Source organism: Ptiloglossa arizonensis, chromosome 1 (assembly GCF_051014685.1).
Source record: "Ptiloglossa arizonensis isolate GNS036 chromosome 1, iyPtiAriz1_principal, whole genome shotgun sequence".
NCBI classification, from domain to species: Eukaryota; Metazoa; Arthropoda; class Insecta; order Hymenoptera; family Colletidae; genus Ptiloglossa; species Ptiloglossa arizonensis.
Genome location: NC_135048.1, coordinates 18,990,540 through 19,010,937, shown reverse-complemented (window position 1 = coordinate 19,010,937; position 20,398 = coordinate 18,990,540). Strand labels below are relative to the sequence as shown.

Sequence of the window (20,398 nt, the reverse complement as noted above, 5' to 3'; positions counted from 1 at the left end):
TTCCGCAGGGACCGGTGCGAACACCTGCCCCTGTGTTCGCAGCATATTCTCTCTCAAAGCGGACGCACCAGAAGAGACGGCGATCGAGCGTTCGGTCCACCTCCACGGCCGGTCACTTGCTTATGCAACAAGCAGAGGTGGCCGGACTGAGATACGAGCAAGCGAGCAAAAAGAAGCTAAAGATTGGATAATTGCTCGGCAGATCACAGATATTCGTACATGGTGACCTTAAAACTAACTTAGTTTATACTTAGAATTAACAGTCCCGCGGAGGATGCAATACATCAGTCCTCTTCGTTCTTCGTTCTTCGTTTTCCGATACATCTAAGAGAACGTATCTAAGAGAAACCTAAGAGAAACCTAAAGTCATAGCATAATAGAAAATAAAAATGAATTTGGTTAGTGGAAAAAAATAAACATGTCAAAACAAGTAGAAATTAAAATCAGAGTACAAATGAAATGAATTAGACAAAGAAGCAATTAAAAAAAAAAAGAAAGGATTGAGAGATTGGTCGCCAGTACTGACCACCGCCTACCGGCGGCCAGTACCGGTTACCAAGGTGGGGGGTCCCCCTTCCGTAAACCTAAAACGAAGAGATCCGTCCACCTCGGAGGCTCCAGGAACAATGAAATTTTAAACAACCGGGGGCTCCTTATATACCCTCCCCAAGGTGACTTACCGTTTCTTCCATTGTCTTTGTTCGATCTAATCGAAATCTTCGAAGGCGAACGGTTTCGGTGAATGTTTGACCATTTCCGCGATAGTTACTAACATTTATGCATGTTCCCAATATTGATCGAACAATGTACATCTTATTTATGTATTGCAATTAATTAAGAAACTTATAGAAATTGATTTTGATCGAGACTCGATGTTAAAACGTGTTTCGTAAAGTTTTAAAGCATGGAAAGTAACAATTGTTCATTAAATACATTAATTTAACATTTGTTTAATTCTTATAATTTACACAATACGCGTAGAAGTTGTGTTTTTTACATAAAAGTGCCGAAATTCAATTAATCGCTTTTTAGATAGAAAAATCATCGCGATGAAGACTTGTGAATCGATAATCGATACCTGTAGCTTTGAAAATGTCAGTTGGATCTCAGCGAAAAATTCCTTCGCGAACAAAGAATATTTCAACGAAATGATATTTTAAGCCATTATTTTTACTAGGACATTGTTAATAATTGTTTAAAGTATGGTCCTACGACGGTTGCTAATAAATATGATAAATAAACATCGAGATTTTGCAAAATCTGCGAAGACGAAAGGTTTCGGTGAATGTTTGTCCATTTCCATGATTGTTAATAACATTTATACATGTTCCCAATATTGATCGAACAATGTGCATCTTATTTATGCATTAAATATGATTGATTCGCCTACAGCAATTAATTTTGACCGAGATTCGAGGTATAAACGTGTTTCTTAATGTTTCAAAGCATGGAAAGTAACTATTGTTTATTAGATACATTAATTTAACATTTGTTTCGTTCTTCTAATTTTCGGATTACGCGTGGAAGCTGTATTCTTTATGTAAAAGCGTCGAAATTCAATTAATCGCTTTTCTAGATAGAAAAATCATCGTGATGGACGTTTGTGAATCGATAAACATTTCCAGCCTTGACAATGTCGGTTTGATCTCAGTAACAACAATTCCAACGCGAACAAAGAATATTTCAACGAAATGATATTTTAAGCCATTATTTATACTAGAACATTGTTAATAATTGTTTAAAGTATGGTCCTACGACGATTGTTACTAAATATGATAAATAAACATCGAGATATTGCGAAATCTGCGAAGACGAACAGTTTCGTTGAATGTTTGTCCATTTCCGCGATTGTTAATAACATTTATACATGTTCCCAATATTGATCGAACAATGTGCATCTTATTTATATATTGCAATTAATTAAGAAAGTTATAGAAATTGATTTTGATCGTGACTCGATGTTAAAACGTGTTTCGTAAAGTTTTAAAGCATGGAAAGTAACAATTGTTCATTAAATACATTAATTTAGCATTTGTTTAATTCTTATAATTTACACAATACGCGTAGAAGTTGTGTTTTTTACATAAAAGTGCCGAAATTCAATTAATCGCTTTTTAGATAGAAAAATCATCGCATATGAAGACTTGTGAATCGATAATCGATACCTGTAGCTTTGAAAATGTCAGTTGCATCTCAGCGAAAAATTCCTTCGCGAACAAAGAATATTTCAACGAAATGATATTTTAAGCCATTATTTTTACTAGGACATTGTTAATAATTGTTTAAAGTATGGTCCTACGACGGTTGCTAATAAATATGATAAATAAACATCGAGATTTTGCAAAATCTGCGAAGACGAAAGGTTTCGGTGAATGTTTGTCCATTTCCATGATTGTTAATAACATTTATACATGTTCCCAATATTGATCGAACAATGTGCATCTTATTTATGCATTAAATATGATTGATTCGCCTACAGCAATTAATTTTGACCGAGATTCGAGGTATAAACGTGTTTCTTAATGTTTCAAAGCATGGAAAGTAACTATTGTTTATTAGATACATTAATTTAACATTTGTTTCGTTCTTCTAATTTTCGGATTACGCGTGGAAGCTGTATTCTTTATGTAAAAGCGTCGAAATTCAATTAATCGCTTTTCTAGATAGAAAAATCATCGTGATGGACGTTTGTGAATCGATAAACATTTCCAGCCTTGACAATGTCGGTTTGATCTCAGTAACAACAATTCCAACGCGAACAAAGAATATTTCAACGAAATGATATTTTAAGCCATTATTTATACTAGAACATTGTTAATAATTGTTTAAAGTATGGTCCTACGACGATTGTTACTAAATATGATAAATAAACATCGAGATATTGCGAAATCTGCGAAGACGAACAGTTTCGTTGAATGTTTGTCCATTTCCGCGATTGTTAATAACATTTATACATGTTCCCAATATTGATCGAACAATGTGCATCTTATTTATATATTGCAATTAATTAAGAAAGTTATAGAAATTGATTTTGATCGTGACTCGATGTTAAAACGTGTTTCGTAAAGTTTTAAAGCATGGAAAGTAACAATTGTTCATTAAATACATTAATTTAGCATTTGTTTAATTCTTATAATTTACACAATACGCGTAGAAGTTGTGTTTTTTACATAAAAGTGCCGAAATTCAATTAATCGCTTTTTAGATAGAAAAATCATCGCATATGAAGACTTGTGAATCGATAATCGATACCTGTAGCTTTGAAAATGTCAGTTGGATCTCAGCGAAAAATTCCTTCGCGAACAAAGAATATTTCAACGAAATGATATTTTAAGCCATTATTTTTACTAGAACATTGTTAATAATTGTCTAAAGTATAGTCCTACGACGGTTGCTAATAAATATGATAAATAAACATCGAGATATTGCGAAATCTGCGAAGACGAACGGTTTCGGTGAATGTTTGTTTATTTCCGCGATTATTGTTAACATTTACGCATGTTCCCAATATTGATTGAACAATTTGCATCTTGTTTAGGCATCATGAATCATTAGTTAGTTTTCGGAAATTAATTGTGATCGAAAATGAAAGTAAAATATTGATATTCATATATTTCTCGATTTGCAACCTAAATTAATCTTTATAAGCAAATTATTCATTTACAATGCAAAAGAAAATGCATTTTGTAACATTAATATTCCCAACTTTTACAGTGCAAACCATTAATTAGTTTACAAATGTTAATTTTCATAAAAAATGGAGACATATATGTATACCAAACTCTTACTTAAATTTTCCGATAAAATTAAATTCACATACTGTAACATAAAAGTTCGGAACGTGCAAAAATGTTTATAACAATCGCCTAGAGACATAAACATTCGCTTAAGGAATTCGCCTTCCTAGATTTTGCAAAATCCCGATATTTATTTATCATATTTAGTAACAATCGTCGTAGGTCCCTACTTTAGAAAATTATTAACAATGTTCTAATATAAATAATGGCTTAAAATATCATTTCGTTGAAATATTCTTTGTTCGCGAAGGAATTTTTCGCTGAGATGCAACTGACATTTTCAAGGCTACGGGTATCGATTATCGATTCACAAGTCTTCATCGCGATGATTTTTCTATCTAAAAAAGCGATTAATTGAATTTCGGCACTTTTATGTAAAAAACACAACTTCTACGCGTATTGTGTAAATTATAAGAATTAAACAAATGCTAAATTAATGTATTTAATGAACAATTGTTACTTTCCATGCTTTAAAACTTTACGAAACACGTTTTAACATCGAGTCACGATCAAAATCAATTTCTATAACTTTCTTAATTAATTGCAATATATAAATAAGATGCACATTGTTCGATCAATATTGGGAACATGTATAAATGTTATTAACAATCGCGGAAATGGACAAACATTCAACGAAACTGTTCGTCTTCGCAGATTTCGCAATATCTCGATGTTTATTTATCATATTTAGTAACAATCGTCGTAGGACCATACTTTAAACAATTATTAACAATGTTCTAGTATAAATAATGGCTTAAAATATCATTTCGTTGAAATATTCTTTGTTCGCGTTGGAATTGTTGTTACTGAGATCAAACCGACATTGTCAAGGCTGGAAATGTTTATCGATTCACAAACGTCCATCACGATGATTTTTCTATCTAGAAAAGCGATTAATTGAATTTCGACGCTTTTACATAAAGAATACAGCTTCCACGCGTAATCCGAAAATTAGAAGAACGAAACAAATGTTAAATTAATGTATCTAATAAACAATAGTTACTTTCCATGCTTTGAAACATTAAGAAACACGTTTATACCTCGAATCTCGGTCAAAATTAATTGCTGTAGGCGAATCAATCATATTTAATGCATAAATAAGATGCACATTGTTCGATCAATATTGGGAACATGTATAAATGTTATTAACAATCATGGAAATGGACAAACATTCACCGAAACCTTTCGTCTTCGCAGATTTTGCAAAATCTCGATGTTTATTTATCATATTTATTAGCAACCGTCGTAGGACCATACTTTAAACAATTATTAACAATGTCCTAGTAAAAATAATGGCTTAAAATATCATTTCGTTGAAATATTCTTTGTTCGCGAAGGAATTTTTCGCTGAGATGCAACTGACATTTTCAAAGCTACAGGTATCGATTATCGATTCACAAGTCTTCATATGCGATGATTTTTCTATCTAAAAAGCGATTAATTGAATTTCGGCACTTTTATGTAAAAAACACAACTTCTACGCGTATTGTGTAAATTATAAGAATTAAACAAATGCTAAATTAATGTATTTAATGAACAATTGTTACTTTCCATGCTTTAAAACTTTACGAAACACGTTTTAACATCGAGTCACGATCAAAATCAATTTCTATAACTTTCTTAATTAATTGCAATATATAAATAAGATGCACATTGTTCGATCAATATTGGGAACATGTATAAATGTTATTAACAATCGCGGAAATGGACAAACATTCAACGAAACTGTTCGTCTTCGCAGATTTCGCAATATCTCGATGTTTATTTATCATATTTAGTAACAATCGTCGTAGGACCATACTTTAAACAATTATTAACAATGTTCTAGTATAAATAATGGCTTAAAATATCATTTCGTTGAAATATTCTTTGTTCGCGTTGGAATTGTTGTTACTGAGATCAAACCGACATTGTCAAGGCTGGAAATGTTTATCGATTCACAAACGTCCATCACGATGATTTTTCTATCTAGAAAAGCGATTAATTGAATTTCGACGCTTTTACATAAAGAATACAGCTTCCACGCGTAATCCGAAAATTAGAAGAACGAAACAAATGTTAAATTAATGTATCTAATAAACAATAGTTACTTTCCATGCTTTGAAACATTAAGAAACACGTTTATACCTCGAATCTCGGTCAAAATTAATTGCTGTAGGCGAATCAATCATATTTAATGCATAAATAAGATGCACATTGTTCGATCAATATTGGGAACATGTATAAATGTTATTAACAATCATGGAAATGGACAAACATTCACCGAAACCTTTCGTCTTCGCAGATTTTGCAAAATCTCGATGTTTATTTATCATATTTATTAGCAACCGTCGTAGGACCATACTTTAAACAATTATTAACAATGTCCTAGTAAAAATAATGGCTTAAAATATCATTTCGTTGAAATATTCTTTGTTCGCGAAGGAATTTTTCGCTGAGATCCAACTGACATTTTCAAAGCTACAGGTATCGATTATCGATTCACAAGTCTTCATCGCGATGATTTTTCTATCTAAAAAGCGATTAATTGAATTTCGGCACTTTTATGTAAAAAACACAACTTCTACGCGTATTGTGTAAATTATAAGAATTAAACAAATGTTAAATTAATGTATTTAATGAACAATTGTTACTTTCCATGCTTTAAAACTTTACGAAACACGTTTTAACATCGAGTCTCGATCAAAATCAATTTCTATAAGTTTCTTAATTAATTGCAATACATAAATAAGATGTACATTGTTCGATCAATATTGGGAACATGCATAAATGTTAGTAACTATCGCGGAAATGGTCAAACATTCACCGAAACCGTTCGCCTTCGAAGATTTCGATTAGATCGAACAAAGACAATGGAAGAAACGGTAAGTCACCTTGGGGAGGGTATATAAGGAGCCCCCGGTTGTTTAAAATTTCATTGTTCCTGGAGCCTCCGAGGTGGACGGATCTCTTCGTTTTAGGTTTACGGAAGGGGGACCCCCCACCTTGGTAACCGGTACTGGCCGCCGGTAGGCGGTGGTCAGTACTGGCGACCAATCTCTCAATCCTTTCTTTTTTTTTTTAATTGCTTCTTTGTCTAATTCATTTCATTTGTACTCTGATTTTAATTTCTACTTGTTTTGACATGTTTATTTTTTTCCACTAACCAAATTCATTTTTATTTTCTATTATGCTATGACTTTAGGTTTCTCTTAGGTTTCTCTTAGATACGTTCTCTTAGATGTATCGGAAAACGAAGAACGAAGAACGAAGAGGACTGATGTATTGCATCCTCCGCGGGACTGTTAATTCTAAGTATAAACTAAGTTAGTTTTAAGGTCACCATGTACGAATATCTGTGATCTGCCGAGCAATTATCCAATCTTTAGCTTCTTTTTGCTCGCTTGCTCGTATCTCAGTCCGGCCACCTCTGCTTGTTGCATAAGCAAGTGACCGGCCGTGGAGGTGGACCGAACGCTCGATCGCCGTCTCTTCTGGTGCGTCCGCTTTGAGAGAGAATATGCTGCGAACACAGGGGCAGGTGTTCGCATCGGTCCCTGCGGAAGCCCTTGATCCATCATAAGACCCTCTCTTCGTCATCCTCCGTGAGTCAGGTCCACGCTCTGCGTGGCTCCTGGCTGCGGAGTTGGGAGAAACGGGGCACTCCTCTAGAGGAGTGGACGGCGTCGCGCATATCCTTGAGAATCGGGCCCACTGAGGGGAAACGGGACCGACCTAGTAGGAACAACTCTACGGTTTGCGTCGCGTATTTCCCAATTTTGCCTCATTTTTCCATAACGTAATTGCTCGGCAGAATTAAACGAGGAGATGGAAGGAACATTGATTCCTTCCATCTCTTTGGTTTAGTATCTTCGTTTGTATCGCGTGTCGAGAGAGATCGATGGAACTTTGATTCCATCTATCTCTCTCCGGGTCTCCGCTCGCAGCAACCTCCACGTGGTGAGACCTGGTAATCGGTATTACTCGCGACGACAAATTGTTCGTCGCGAGTAATGTCGAGCTAATTGGCTGCGAATTTAGAATATTATATTGATGAAATTTCTAGCGATTGAAATTGATTAAGAAGTATATCATAGTTAGGTGATTGGTATCAGTGTATAGCAATTGGTATCATAAATTGTTCGTCGCGAATATTGCCGAGTTAATCGGCTGCTCATATGTAATAGTTTCTTAAGATACATGAATAAATAGAAAATCGTATATAGAAATTTCGGCCGAAATACCGAACTCATGGACACATAGTGTTTGTACTGGGGATAATTCAGTATGACGTTATGTAGCCTGGAATGCCCAATCTAGCAACTATGTTCTTTTTGTGGACGACTTGAACCTTTTGAAAATTGTCAAAATAGGGCATAAATCGACAAATTGTTGCACGATCAAATCTTATTGCCAGTGCTAATATGTTCAAATTTATATACTGTATGATCGAAACGATCCCGAACATTCTAAACTGTGAACTTTCTTATCTCTTTGAACACTATTCAATACCATAAGTTCTTAAAAGTCTATATGTCTTGAAAGTTTCAAAGCTTGAATACTTTGATTTAAACTCTATCATTGTCATAAAGTATCGAAGAACAGCTGAAAAATAAAAACAATTTTGAAAATAAACTACACAAATATATTTACATTATTTGCCTTTATAGTTCACATAATTACAATTTGTTACGTATAATACTAGACTATGAATATTTAAGTACACATAGAGTATTATGCTATTTTTATCCGCATTCTATTTTTACGTAGAATGGACAAGAGGATAGATCCCAATAAGTAAGAGGTAGGGGCTCAGATCGTACCACTGAAAAAATTAATAGCTATGAAAAATACACTAATGACGAATAAATTGAGACTGAAATAAATTTCAAAAAATTTGTTAATATTTGTTTTTGTTATAAAAATGTAAGTTTTAGTGTATTCTATGAATTCTGTTTATATTTTTGAAGTTTCATTGTTTGCAAATTTATAATAAATTTATGAATCGTTTCATTTTTTTATTAAAAAATGTCAATAAACGAAATTGCATTTGAAGCTTTGTGTCTGAATAATTAATTGTCGAAAATTCACATATGAATTTTCACGACGCGTAGATATCAGCTGTCTTACGGTGAGGATACTCATCGACAATGTCGTAGCACTTACCTTATAGAGATCTAATAACTTACGATATTATGCAATACTGCTATATTTCTCTCCAAAATTTTATAGAAGACCTAAATTGTAAAAACTTTGATAACACTATCGAGGGATATGGTAAGTTACTAGTCAAGTAGGTCTAAGACAGCTGATGTCCGCGCACTGGCTGTATAAAGCCATTGGTAAGTGTCGCTTTGTAGACACATATACACGTGAAATGCGTATGCTGGTTTCTAATGTATTGTTTAATTTTTATTATGTATACGTTTTAAATCTTATACGTATAGTTAACTTTTTATTTTTAATATAAAATTTGTACGATACTCAATTTTTTTCAGTTTTGAGACATCGTAACTAAGATACGATTTTTTAATTGAGAAATTAAATATTTAGAAACGTCATAATTATTCGTGAAAAATATTACGTTACAAATAGCTAAATAACATACATAATATTTTTTAATAGTTAAAAACCTTTTGTTGCAAACGTGACAAATTTTATATGAGATTACAAGGTGTATACCATTTGTATACAATTAAATGTAATTTGTTTAGTTTTTAAAATATAGAAACTTCTAGTAGATTTTTTCATTGAGACAATGTTAAAATTATTTTTTTGTGAAATGTAAATATATAACGAAGACTACAGGTAAAATTGTTGAATATTTATAAAATACTTAATGTTGAATAAAGTATATTCACTATTGTATATATACAATCTTATTTAACTGATACATGTATCTATCAATTATATGAAGTAGATACAAGATGTTTAAAATATACTTGAAAGTATAAAATGTTGAACACTACTACTAATTATTATAGTACTTAATTCCATGATAGCGCAAACAGATCACGATATTATTACTATATAATAAATATGCTATATTTGTTCGGTCGATATTTATCAAATACAATTCAGTATAGTGTGAAATAATATATTACGGTGCTATTGAATAATGCTTATGGCAGTAGATGAGTTAAACAAGTACATAATGTTGTATATTAATGCATAAATGTATATTAATACATTTTTAATTTTCTTATATTTTCGCATAATTAATTAGTCTTTAATGATTAATTAATTAATCATAAAACAATTTATGCAATATTTTCCATGATATTGAATAAATGCTTGATATACATTGATATTTAAAACTACGTTAGAATGTAATATTCATGATTATTTCTACAAACTTAATTTAATTTTTGAAAATAATATAGGAACATATAAGTACATACAATTAATGTAAATAAATAAATTTGTAAGTTTTTGATTTATGAAATATGTTTGCAATAAAATAACTATGTATATCTTTGCAGTTCATAGAATTAAATGTATATACACTGCACATTCACACGTTTATATAATAATGTAATATATAATTCCACTACTTACACTATTATAAGTTAACAATGTAATATGTAATTTTATTTATATTATAATTGTATTTATATTAATTATAATAATTGTACTTAATTACTTTTAACAGCTAGAAAAAAAATCTTATATATTTTAATGGATATTGACAAGAGTAAATAAAATTACTTTTAGTTAAATAATATTGAACTCTGAAGTACCTTTTTGTGACATGCTGAATGTTATCTTCGTATTTTTACAATTTATTATAATAGAAACTATTAGAATTTGTTCTTTTGTTCATATTTCTACTTATTTACATATTTAGTTCATACGATGTCTTTAACTTTCAATCACCCACATTAATTTTCTCTTGTAATATTTGATAGTAACACGCCTAGAAGAAAAATATCCTTCTTAATCTTTGTCTTTTATAGGATTTCTAAAAAGAATAATATCTGACCTTAAGTGTTGCAAACATAATTCCAAGTTCCCCATTTTGTAAATAACCTTCCATAAAATCTTCTATGAAATGTATTTCACTGCCTAGTTGTAACACACTGGCACGTACGACAACAAAGCAAAACACAGGAATTAGTTCATCCATTGTCCATAAATATGTGGAACCCAATTGTTTTTGAACTGCCTAATATAAACAAAATGCAATAGTTTAATAAAACGGAAAAAAAATATACGATAAATGATTGGCTTACTTGCGTCATTTGCTCAAATGTATTTCTGACAACTAATAACTTTTCCAATGGAGAAAACGTGGTTTTTAACTGTTGCAAGGTTTCTATCGCATCGTTAAAATACGGTTCGTTTTGGTACTGCAATCCATTTTCACTTAAATTCATTACGTTTGCGTTTTTCCAAAATTTTCTACAATATCTCTAATTAATTTATGATCAAATATAACAATTACTGCTTTGTTCAGTTTTGACGACATTACTTACTGATCGATATCCAAAAAAGTCATTAATGTTATATCAGATTGCTTATTCCATTTCATTAATCTTTCCCAATAAGCATCGTCTTCTTTTTTATTATGTAAAGCATATAGTACAAAAAGCGCAGAATGTACACGAGGTAGTAATATTGGATAGAGTATTCCAACAGCACTTATAACTTGACTAACGAAGTGATATTAAGAAGCAAAGTATTATAATAATAAACAATTAGCGGTGAACTAGATAAATATTTAGTTAATTAACACCGAAGACGTACCTTTCTTCTTCATTTTCTGCTTCTAACACATATTCTTCCTCACCTCGTGGTAATGCCGGAAATAATAGAGTAACTATTTCATATATTCTTGAGGTAATACTATGAAGTTCAGATACAGCATGACTAAGTAACAAAGGATGAACTCTTACACCACCATAAGTAGCTGTGTATACAGCTGCAACTTCGGTTAATAGGCAACCCAATGGATGATATTGGCTTTCAAAAGCTCTAATCAAGTATTTATGAATTTCATTATAGTTGTGAATACCGAGCTTTTCTTTTCCATAGCAAGGGATTTTATCCAACTCATCAATAACTTCGTTGTCTTTTTCTTTAATAATAGAAGTATTTGTCAACAGGTTATTTTGTTGGAGTGTCCTTCGGCGAGATTTAGTTATTATGCTAGCAACATTTTGCCATACACGTTGTGTTTCTAGAGACTTGTCGTTCGTACTTGTAGTTTTAGAACCTGGTTCAACTGCACCAAGTTGTTGATAACATTGTCTAAATATAGCTTTCCATTTTTGATCCGGTGATACACATAGCTTACCAAATGATCTGTACCAAATGAGAAAATATATCTAAGTATAAATTCTACAATTTTTAATCAATAAATTACTCACAATGGTTTTGAATTAGATTGTACATTTCCACCAGCTTTATTCATGTGTAATGTCGCAATAACTTTTACTCCCTCGTTCCATACTCCATTCATATTGCCTTCTAATCGATCACCACTTCGAAATGTTAATGTACCTTTTCCATAAAATATACCAGCTGATTTAAATTCACCTTCATAGTGAGTACCATCCTCAAACACCATGACTCCATGACCCTTTAATTATATACATGTGCTTCAATTTTTTTTTATTTATTTTATAAAAATTGGGAAAATATTCAATTATCTACCGTTAAAACATCTTGCATAAAAACCCCTTCGTAATAAATACCATCCAAAGTTACAATTAAACCGCAACCATGTTTCATGCCATTACTCCAAGACCCCAAATATTTTTCACCTATAATAAAATATTGTTTAATAATTCAATATCTTTTAATAGATCCTTAATTTTTCTGTAACAAAAATTCAAAATATAATCTATTTCCAATCACATCGCATAACTACACCTGTCATAATGTCATCCATAATTCCATAGCCCTGCTTCACACCAGATACCCATTCTCCAATATAAACAGATGCTACAGATGCCATAAAATGACCTTCTTTCTTAACACCATGACCATGTGGTAATCCATCTTTAAAATATCCTTCATAAAAGTCTCCATTATTATACCTAAAATATATTAGATTCTATTTTAAATGCCATACTTCATATAATTAATAATTAAAATTGTTAATAGTCATTTAAATGACTGACTTCATTGTGCCATATCCATTCTGTTGACCATCTTTCCATTGTCCTTCATACACTCCCTGTGATGGAATTTCCATTTTACCAGTACCATGAATAACACCTTTATGGAACTGTCCTGTGTAGATACGACCATCAGACCATTCCAATTTTCCAGAACCATGTGGCTTACCATTCAGCCATCGCCCTATATATTATAACATATATTCAAAATAAAACATGTAACTTTTCTTACACTTAAATATATCTGAACAACTCTTTTTCCTACAAATCTATTCCTTTAATCATAACAAACTTCTCCCAATCACCTTCAACTTTAAACAAGTTTAATATTCAATAGTTAAATATGTACGACTTGTTAGTATAAAGTTATTAAAAAGCAAACACATATTATTCAAGTAACTGGTTAAAAATTGAAGATTAAATAAGACACTAAAAATTAATAAGAAGTATATTAGGGCAGTCTTAGTATGTATAACAAACAAATGTAAATAGAAATAATAAATTATAGAATTATTTAAGAAATACTCGAGTGCGTGCATTGTCACGAATTTTCAAATTTGATTTTCTTAAATATGTATGTGTGTGTGTATTTATGCATCTATTCATATTACAACATCGCATAATACTCAGTTGTTAAAAATTAAAATTAAATTTGGTTTCCACGGTATTAAATTTTTAAACGAAAATAATTAATTTATATTACCTTTACTATCTGTATTATAATTATTTTATATTATGAAAAATAACAGAAAATTCACGACACACAATACTGTCATCAATGACTTACGAACCAGTGTATTTTGCATCTTTGAAAACACTGTGCTTTGTGAAAGAGAAGGAACTAGAACGTACTATTGGAGGTACATGTTCAATAACCCTTTGTAGGCTACATTTTATAGCATTTTGCAAAGCTTGTAACCATTCATTACGTTCAGAAGCTGTTGGAGTATATAATACAAATGTATCTTCTGGTACTATTATTGACATAGCATTCTGAAACATACATATACAAGAAATTATGCTATAAAATAATTACCAATGAGTATTACTTTAATTGTCATACGATTTTGTTTAACATACTTCTACTGTTTCAGAATCTGGTAAAACCTCTACCCACAGGGTTTGAAGTGGGTGAACCATATGGAAAGTTCCAATAACATGAATAAATATATCAGTTAATAAAACAAACCAATGAGTAGTAAATCTTCCAGAATTAAGAATTGATATAGGATGTGTTCGAGATTCTCTTATAAGTCTTCTGTTAGGAGATCGCAATAATTCTCCCAACTTGCCAGAACTTTCCCAAAATAACTTAGTTGTTTCAGCCTCTTTCTGTCGTTTTTCTTGTAAATCACATATTTGTTCCCATTTTATTAGAGCTTCTTGCAATCGTTCTACACCCATTCTTGTACCATTGCACTTTATTAAATTCAAAATCATATTTTTATATCTATATAAATATATAATCTCTGTTATTCTATAAACAAGAAAATAATGAAGTCTAATATATAAGATATACATTTACAAATATTTACCTATTTAATTTACGCAGTGGATGCTGCAATGCCATAGTGATAATAACTTCATTAGTAACTTTTTTAACTCCATTACTTTTTAATTTATTTGAAAATAAATTTGTTATAATTTGGGGTACTTCAATTATTTTTGCAATATATGTAAATCCACTGAGAGATGTAACATCGCATATTGCATTTAAATAATACTTGTATACAGTGATATATTCCTCAACATTAGCAACAACTGTCACTTCATATGCTTCACCTATATGATTGAAATAATCCCATAAACTAATAACATTCAATGCACTAAAACTTAGTAATTCAGTATAGCATCGACATAATGTTTCATAAACATTTGATTCTTGCATAGCACCACCCTTTTTTTGGAATGGTTTAATTAAATGTTTATAAACCATCAATATCTCTTCTAAGAAGATTTGATCGTTTATTAAATCTTCAGAAATATTTATTTCAGGTTCATTTATCAAAGAACAACAACTGTATTTGCCAGAACTAAAAATTTGCCTTGAACTGCATTCATTACTTGTCTCTATATCAAGATGGAACATTTCTCCAGCTTTACTGAAACCATAATAAACAGTTTCTGTAAATAAGTAGTACTGTTTCACTTTTTATTTATGTAATTTACATTTTATTTATTTACCTAGACTGTCCAATAAAATACAAACCATGATGCATCATAATTAAACTATGGAAAGTACCAGCTGCCATATCTTTGGCCCTCTCATTTGGGGATAACTTTGTAGTAAACAGTTGAGGTGCACTATGAAACTCATTTGATTCCAATGTTACCTGTTTATGATTATTTCTTCCCCAAGCAAAAACCTTTCCATCTAATGTTAAGGCAAGTATATGAAATGCACCACAAGAAACTTTTCTAAGTCCAATGTTACTGAGCTGACCAACCAAAACAGGTCGTGAGTGTATCATAGTATCTCCTACTCCTAATTGTCCATATTGTATGTCACCCCATGCCCATAGTTCAGTAGATAAGATATTGCTACCAGCGCGCGTCAATGTGTTAATTCTTTCATTTAAGCCTTGTTGAGATAACTCATGCTCTGAAGAGCCAGTACTTGATGACCATGGAAATTCCTCACAACGCAAACTTAACGCCAAACTGGTGGCAGTAGGTTTTGACAATTCTTCCCCGTGTGTCTCTAAATGTTCATTACTGTCATCTTTAAATTCATTGATGTCTGAGCTTCCACTCATGTGCCTAGATAATGTAACAACTTTACCTCCCACATTTTTCACTCCTTCATATACCAAATTAGCTACATTGGATACATTCTGTTTGATTAGTCTAGTTGGTTTTTCAACATTTTCCAATGATATGTCTTCTTTAACACTTCCATAAGATGAGACCCAGGACAGTTGCCGAGTTAGAAATTGTTTTGCAGCTTCTGTATTTATAAAAATAACATTTTTTTTTTCTTCTTTGTCAGAATCTGCAGAATTATTAGTAGATTCTTCTCCATTTCTACTTATCTTAGAAGTTTGTTCTTTCTTAACAACTTCTGCAGGTGAAACAGTATCATGTTCTTTACTAGTGATTGATAAAGCACTAATAGAAGTGGTTGAGCGATCTTCACTGAACTGCTGTGCATGAAGTCCAGTTGGACAAGTATCTGATGATGTTAAACTTGTAGGACTCAATAATACAGTATTGAGACACTGAGGACATGAATTAACAAAAACTTCTTCATCTAACTCATTTTCACTATCAGTATCATCTTTTATAGCTTTTGATGTTTTTCTTACAGCAACTACATTAAAATTAGAACCACACGAGACAGTAAACACAGTTCTACCTTCAAAGAATTTGACTTTCTTAGGCTCTTTGCTATTGATATCTATTTGTGATTGATTTCCACTAGCCCAAAGTTGTCCATTTTCTGTTACAAACATTGCTGCTTGATCATTGACAGCTATTGATTTAACTTTAAGAACTTCGCTTTCCTGTTTACATCTGTAATGATATAACCATGTGGCTTACATGAAATTTATAATCAAATGAAATTTATAATGAAAAGAACAGACACAAGAATTGAACAATATGAAGATGGATTACCAATTTTAAACTTACCCATGACTACAACATTTAACTTCCTCTTTTAAAATTATTGTATCTACTACGCTCATATCTTGAGGATTTATTTTCAAAACATGTCCATTATTATCTACAATAAATAAATGCTCAGAATTGGATGCTATGTCAACTACATCAAATTGAGCCCTTTTGAAAACTAATGATGGAGGACTATCCTCCAGGAACGATACCTCTCCATGGTACAAATTGTTAGAGGTAGTTGCTACAAAAATATGATCTTTAATGGTAATCAATCTGCAAATAATGCCATTTGGCTTGTCGCCAAAAGTATATGACAATTTATCAACACCCCTCCATAAGTGCATATGTTTCTCCATTTTGTGAAACGTTTAATAGATAAACTAGTTTGCATAACCTAAAGGTATTTTATAAGACAATAATTTTAGTCAATAACGCTTTCGTCATGTGATTTGCGATTGAATTTCTTTCATTGAACTTTCCTGTAGGAGTACTCGGAGGAATTTACATACTGTCATGATTAAACTAATGATTTCCTTATTACAGTCTCAACTGCCTATTCCTCAACACTATCACGACCAGTAACTCACATACTGGTGTCTGTATCAGCTGTCATGATTTTTTTTGTTAAATTATACGTGAGAGAATGTTTTGTACTTTTAAGTGCAATTTTCAATGATGCGATAGAAAGTTATTATTGTCCATTCAACTTAAAGATAGTAGTATATAGATCTAAAGAGTACTGTTTTACTGACTAAATATCATTGGTCCACTGCGTCGATACCAGTGTGTTACCCAGGGGTGTAGTTATGGACTTCGAAGATGTGATACCCTTTTCGTTATATAAAGTCTTTGACGTTTATAAGTAGGTCAGGTACATAGTAAAACATAAATTGTAAAATATGCAATAAGCGATTGATAAAATGATAGAAGACTCCCTATTAAGGTATCTACCTTCAGATAAATTTAGGGATTGGATTAACTGTTCATTTATTAGTCTAGCACTTTGAATAAATCGATTTTTTACATTTCCTCATAATTTAGAGTTTTGAATACATTTTTCAATAAAATTTTACTAAAAATTTCTAAACATAGCAAAACTATAATTGTTTTACTGCATAGATGTCAAATATATTACGTTCATTGAAAACGGTGATAATAAGTAATATGGTTTAAGTTTTGTCGAAAGTAAAACTATATTGATAAAGAGTATTTACAATACGTTTATACAGTTTCTAATTTCAACTTATATTAGCAATAGTGATGTATATTCCTATTGTAGGTACGTAAGTGTATACGAATTATCTTTATACCGCGTATACCTCTATAACCGCGTATCTGTTCTTTCAAATCTTGTATAGTCTGTCGTTTTGTCTCAGCGCAGTCCAATGATCTTATTTACATCGAGTATGTCTATTGGAGAAGTGTAAATAATAAAGAAAAAGTAACATTTGTCTATGGATGAGTTTTTATAATACCAATCACCCACAGAGATTGATTTTCCCAGAACATTTTTTTCAGATCTGCTGCTGTATGTAATTAGTCACAATCAAAATTTTATTTATGGATAACGGTCTATTGACATTTATATCGCAGTTCAATCTTAATAATATTACTGAAATTTGATTTGTATTTCTAAGAATTACGCATATTCGTACTAATGCAGTATAAAACTTTACTAATTAATTTACATTAGTAAAAACAAAAACCAAATGTATATTTTTGGCAGCATATGAATACGCCTAAATGTCCGTTTTTCGTCGATTAGAACCGAATAAATTGAATTCGTTGCACCAATCGGAAGCAACCACGATCTAAGCACTGATGTTTGTTGTACCGTCTGCTAGGATGGCAGCGATAAAATTGATTTGTTCTTTGTTCATAAATTTAACAGTATATGTGATTCTAACAGTAGCAGGGTAAGTGAAAATCTATTTATTTTTTCGGAATTTATTCAATGCATAATTTAGAAATGTTTACATTCTAATAACTTTATAACCTCTTATTTTGTGAACCATTCATTCACCAGGTTATCAGTATAATGAAATACGTACAATGAAGTTTGTAAAAATAAATAAGACAATTAGTTTTGAAACATTTCAAATATATTTTATCTTTCTTCTTTTGTATTATTTAAAGAATCTTTTAAAGATTCTTTTGATATGCATTGCAAAAACAAATAGTATTTTATATTGAATCATTCTAATCTTTATATTTTTAATTTGGAATGTTCGTAATTTGTAATTAGTTATAAACAGTACGTTCAATATTCTTGCAGAAGAGATTTTTATGCCATCTTAGGCATACCACCATCGGCAAGCCAGCATGCAATAAAAAAGGCATATAGGAAATTAGCAAAGGAATTGCATCCTGATAAAAATAAAGATGATCCAAATGCTTCTCAGAAATTCCAAGATTTAGGTGCAGCTTACGAAGTTCTCTCAGATAACGAGAAAAGAGAAATGTACAATAGATGTGGGGAAGAATGTCTTAAAAAAGATGGTATGATGAACAATGCTGATCCCTTTTCCAGTTTCTTTGGAGATTTTAGTTTTCACTTTGGCGGAGAAACTTACCATCAGCACGAAACACCTAAAGGCTCTGATATTGTAATGGATCTAATGGTTACCTTAGAAGAATTGTACAATGGAAATTTCATGGAGGTAATATTTCATGTTTTATTAAAGTATTGGTAGAATTTGAATCTTGTGTATCTTACAGATCACAAGAAATAAGCTAGTTCCGAAGGCAGTTAAAGGAACAAGGAAATGTAATTGTAGACAAGAAGTAGTTACTCGCAATTTAGGAAATGGAAGATATCAAATGCTACAACAAGCAGTATGTTCAGAGTGTCCAAATGTTAAATTCGTTATGGAAGAACGAGTGTTAGAAGTTGAGATAGAGCCTGGTATGGTAGATGGACAAGAAACTAAATTTATAGGGGAAGGTGAACCACACCTGGATGGTGACCCTGGAGATCTAATTTTGAAAATACGAACACAGCCACATCCAGTTTTTGAAAGAATTGATGACGATCTTTATATAAATATTACCATATCTATGCAGGATGCCTTGATAGGCTTTAAAATGGATATAGAACACTTAGACGGCCATAAAGTAACCATTCAAAGAGACAAAATTACCAAACCAGGAGCTCGTATTCGAAAGAAAGGAGAAGGAATGCCTAACTATGACAATAATAATCTCCATGGTACTCTATATATCACATTTGATGTTGCATTCCCTGATACAGAATTTACGAGTACACAAAAAGAAGGTAAATTGCTTTCTTACACAATAGTATAACTCTTTATACTATTCTAATGTATTCTAATGTATTCTGCTAACTTGTTTTCATTTCAGAAATAAAAAATCTACATCAACAGGCCTCTATAAATCGAATTTATAATGGAATAAGGGGAAACTAGGAACTTTAAGTGCAATGTATATACAAAGTGACACTATAAAATGTGCGTATAATTGAGTGCATGTGTTGATGACTTTGTGTGTTTCTATACCAAGTGGTGTTTTTGCTTCCTCAAAATATCATGGATACCAACAGGTTTGGTAGCCACTTGTTAGGTCAGTTAAATCAAATACATGTAGCATGACATAGTAACCATTGTGTACTCATACTTCCTGTTTGATTATAAGAGACTGGCCAAGTATGTTATTGCCAATTACTTATACAAATGTCAGAAATGTTTGAGTATTTTATTTAACAAAATAAGTTATTTTATGTTTAATACGCGTGAGTGATGCATGAATGTCTTATACGAGCGAAAATTTTGCATTTAAACCGTAAAAGAAATCCATCAATCGTGTTTTTAAATATTAAATTCGGTATCTAAATACAACCAACTAAGTGAAGTATTGTGTTACAATTTT

The 20,398-nt window shown here is 31.4% G+C and overlaps 2 protein-coding genes across 4 annotated transcripts; one reads left to right on the top strand and one right to left on the bottom strand.

Annotated features, from left to right (window-relative positions):
- Positions 1 to 8,420: 8,420 nt before the first annotated feature.
- Als2 (Amyotrophic lateral sclerosis 2) lies at positions 8,421 to 17,195 on the bottom strand. Of its 3 annotated transcripts, none has more exons than XM_076312731.1 (15): positions 16,529 to 17,195; positions 15,083 to 16,411; positions 14,434 to 15,000; positions 13,979 to 14,375; positions 13,690 to 13,891; positions 12,902 to 13,082; positions 12,651 to 12,817; positions 12,432 to 12,541; positions 12,146 to 12,357; positions 11,523 to 12,080; positions 11,252 to 11,428; positions 11,009 to 11,177; positions 10,759 to 10,941; positions 10,517 to 10,692; positions 8,421 to 8,601 (listed from the first exon to the last, which is right to left on the bottom strand). In XM_076312731.1, exons 1-14 carry the CDS (start codon positions 16,867 to 16,869, stop codon positions 10,645 to 10,647), a joined length of 4,641 nt encoding a protein of 1,546 aa, XP_076168846.1. In that variant the 5' UTR covers positions 16,870 to 17,195; the 3' UTR covers positions 8,421 to 8,601; positions 10,517 to 10,644. The 3 variants fall into 3 exon arrangements, with proteins under 3 accessions (XP_076168846.1, XP_076168851.1, XP_076168860.1); XM_076312736.1 differs by having other exon boundaries at positions 13,979 to 14,348; XM_076312745.1 differs by lacking the exons at positions 8,421 to 8,601; positions 10,517 to 10,692 and having other exon boundaries at positions 10,699 to 10,941.
- Positions 17,196 to 18,275: 1,080 nt separating this feature from the next.
- Shv (DnaJ heat shock protein family member shriveled) lies at positions 18,276 to 20,380 on the top strand. The gene is made up of 4 exons (XM_076303830.1): positions 18,276 to 18,429; positions 18,789 to 19,173; positions 19,232 to 19,787; positions 19,874 to 20,380. The coding sequence occupies exons 1-4, from the start codon at positions 18,335 to 18,337 to the stop codon at positions 19,936 to 19,938; spliced, it is 1,101 nt and encodes a 366-aa protein (XP_076159945.1). The 5' UTR covers positions 18,276 to 18,334; the 3' UTR covers positions 19,939 to 20,380.
- Positions 20,381 to 20,398: the final 18 nt, after the last annotated feature.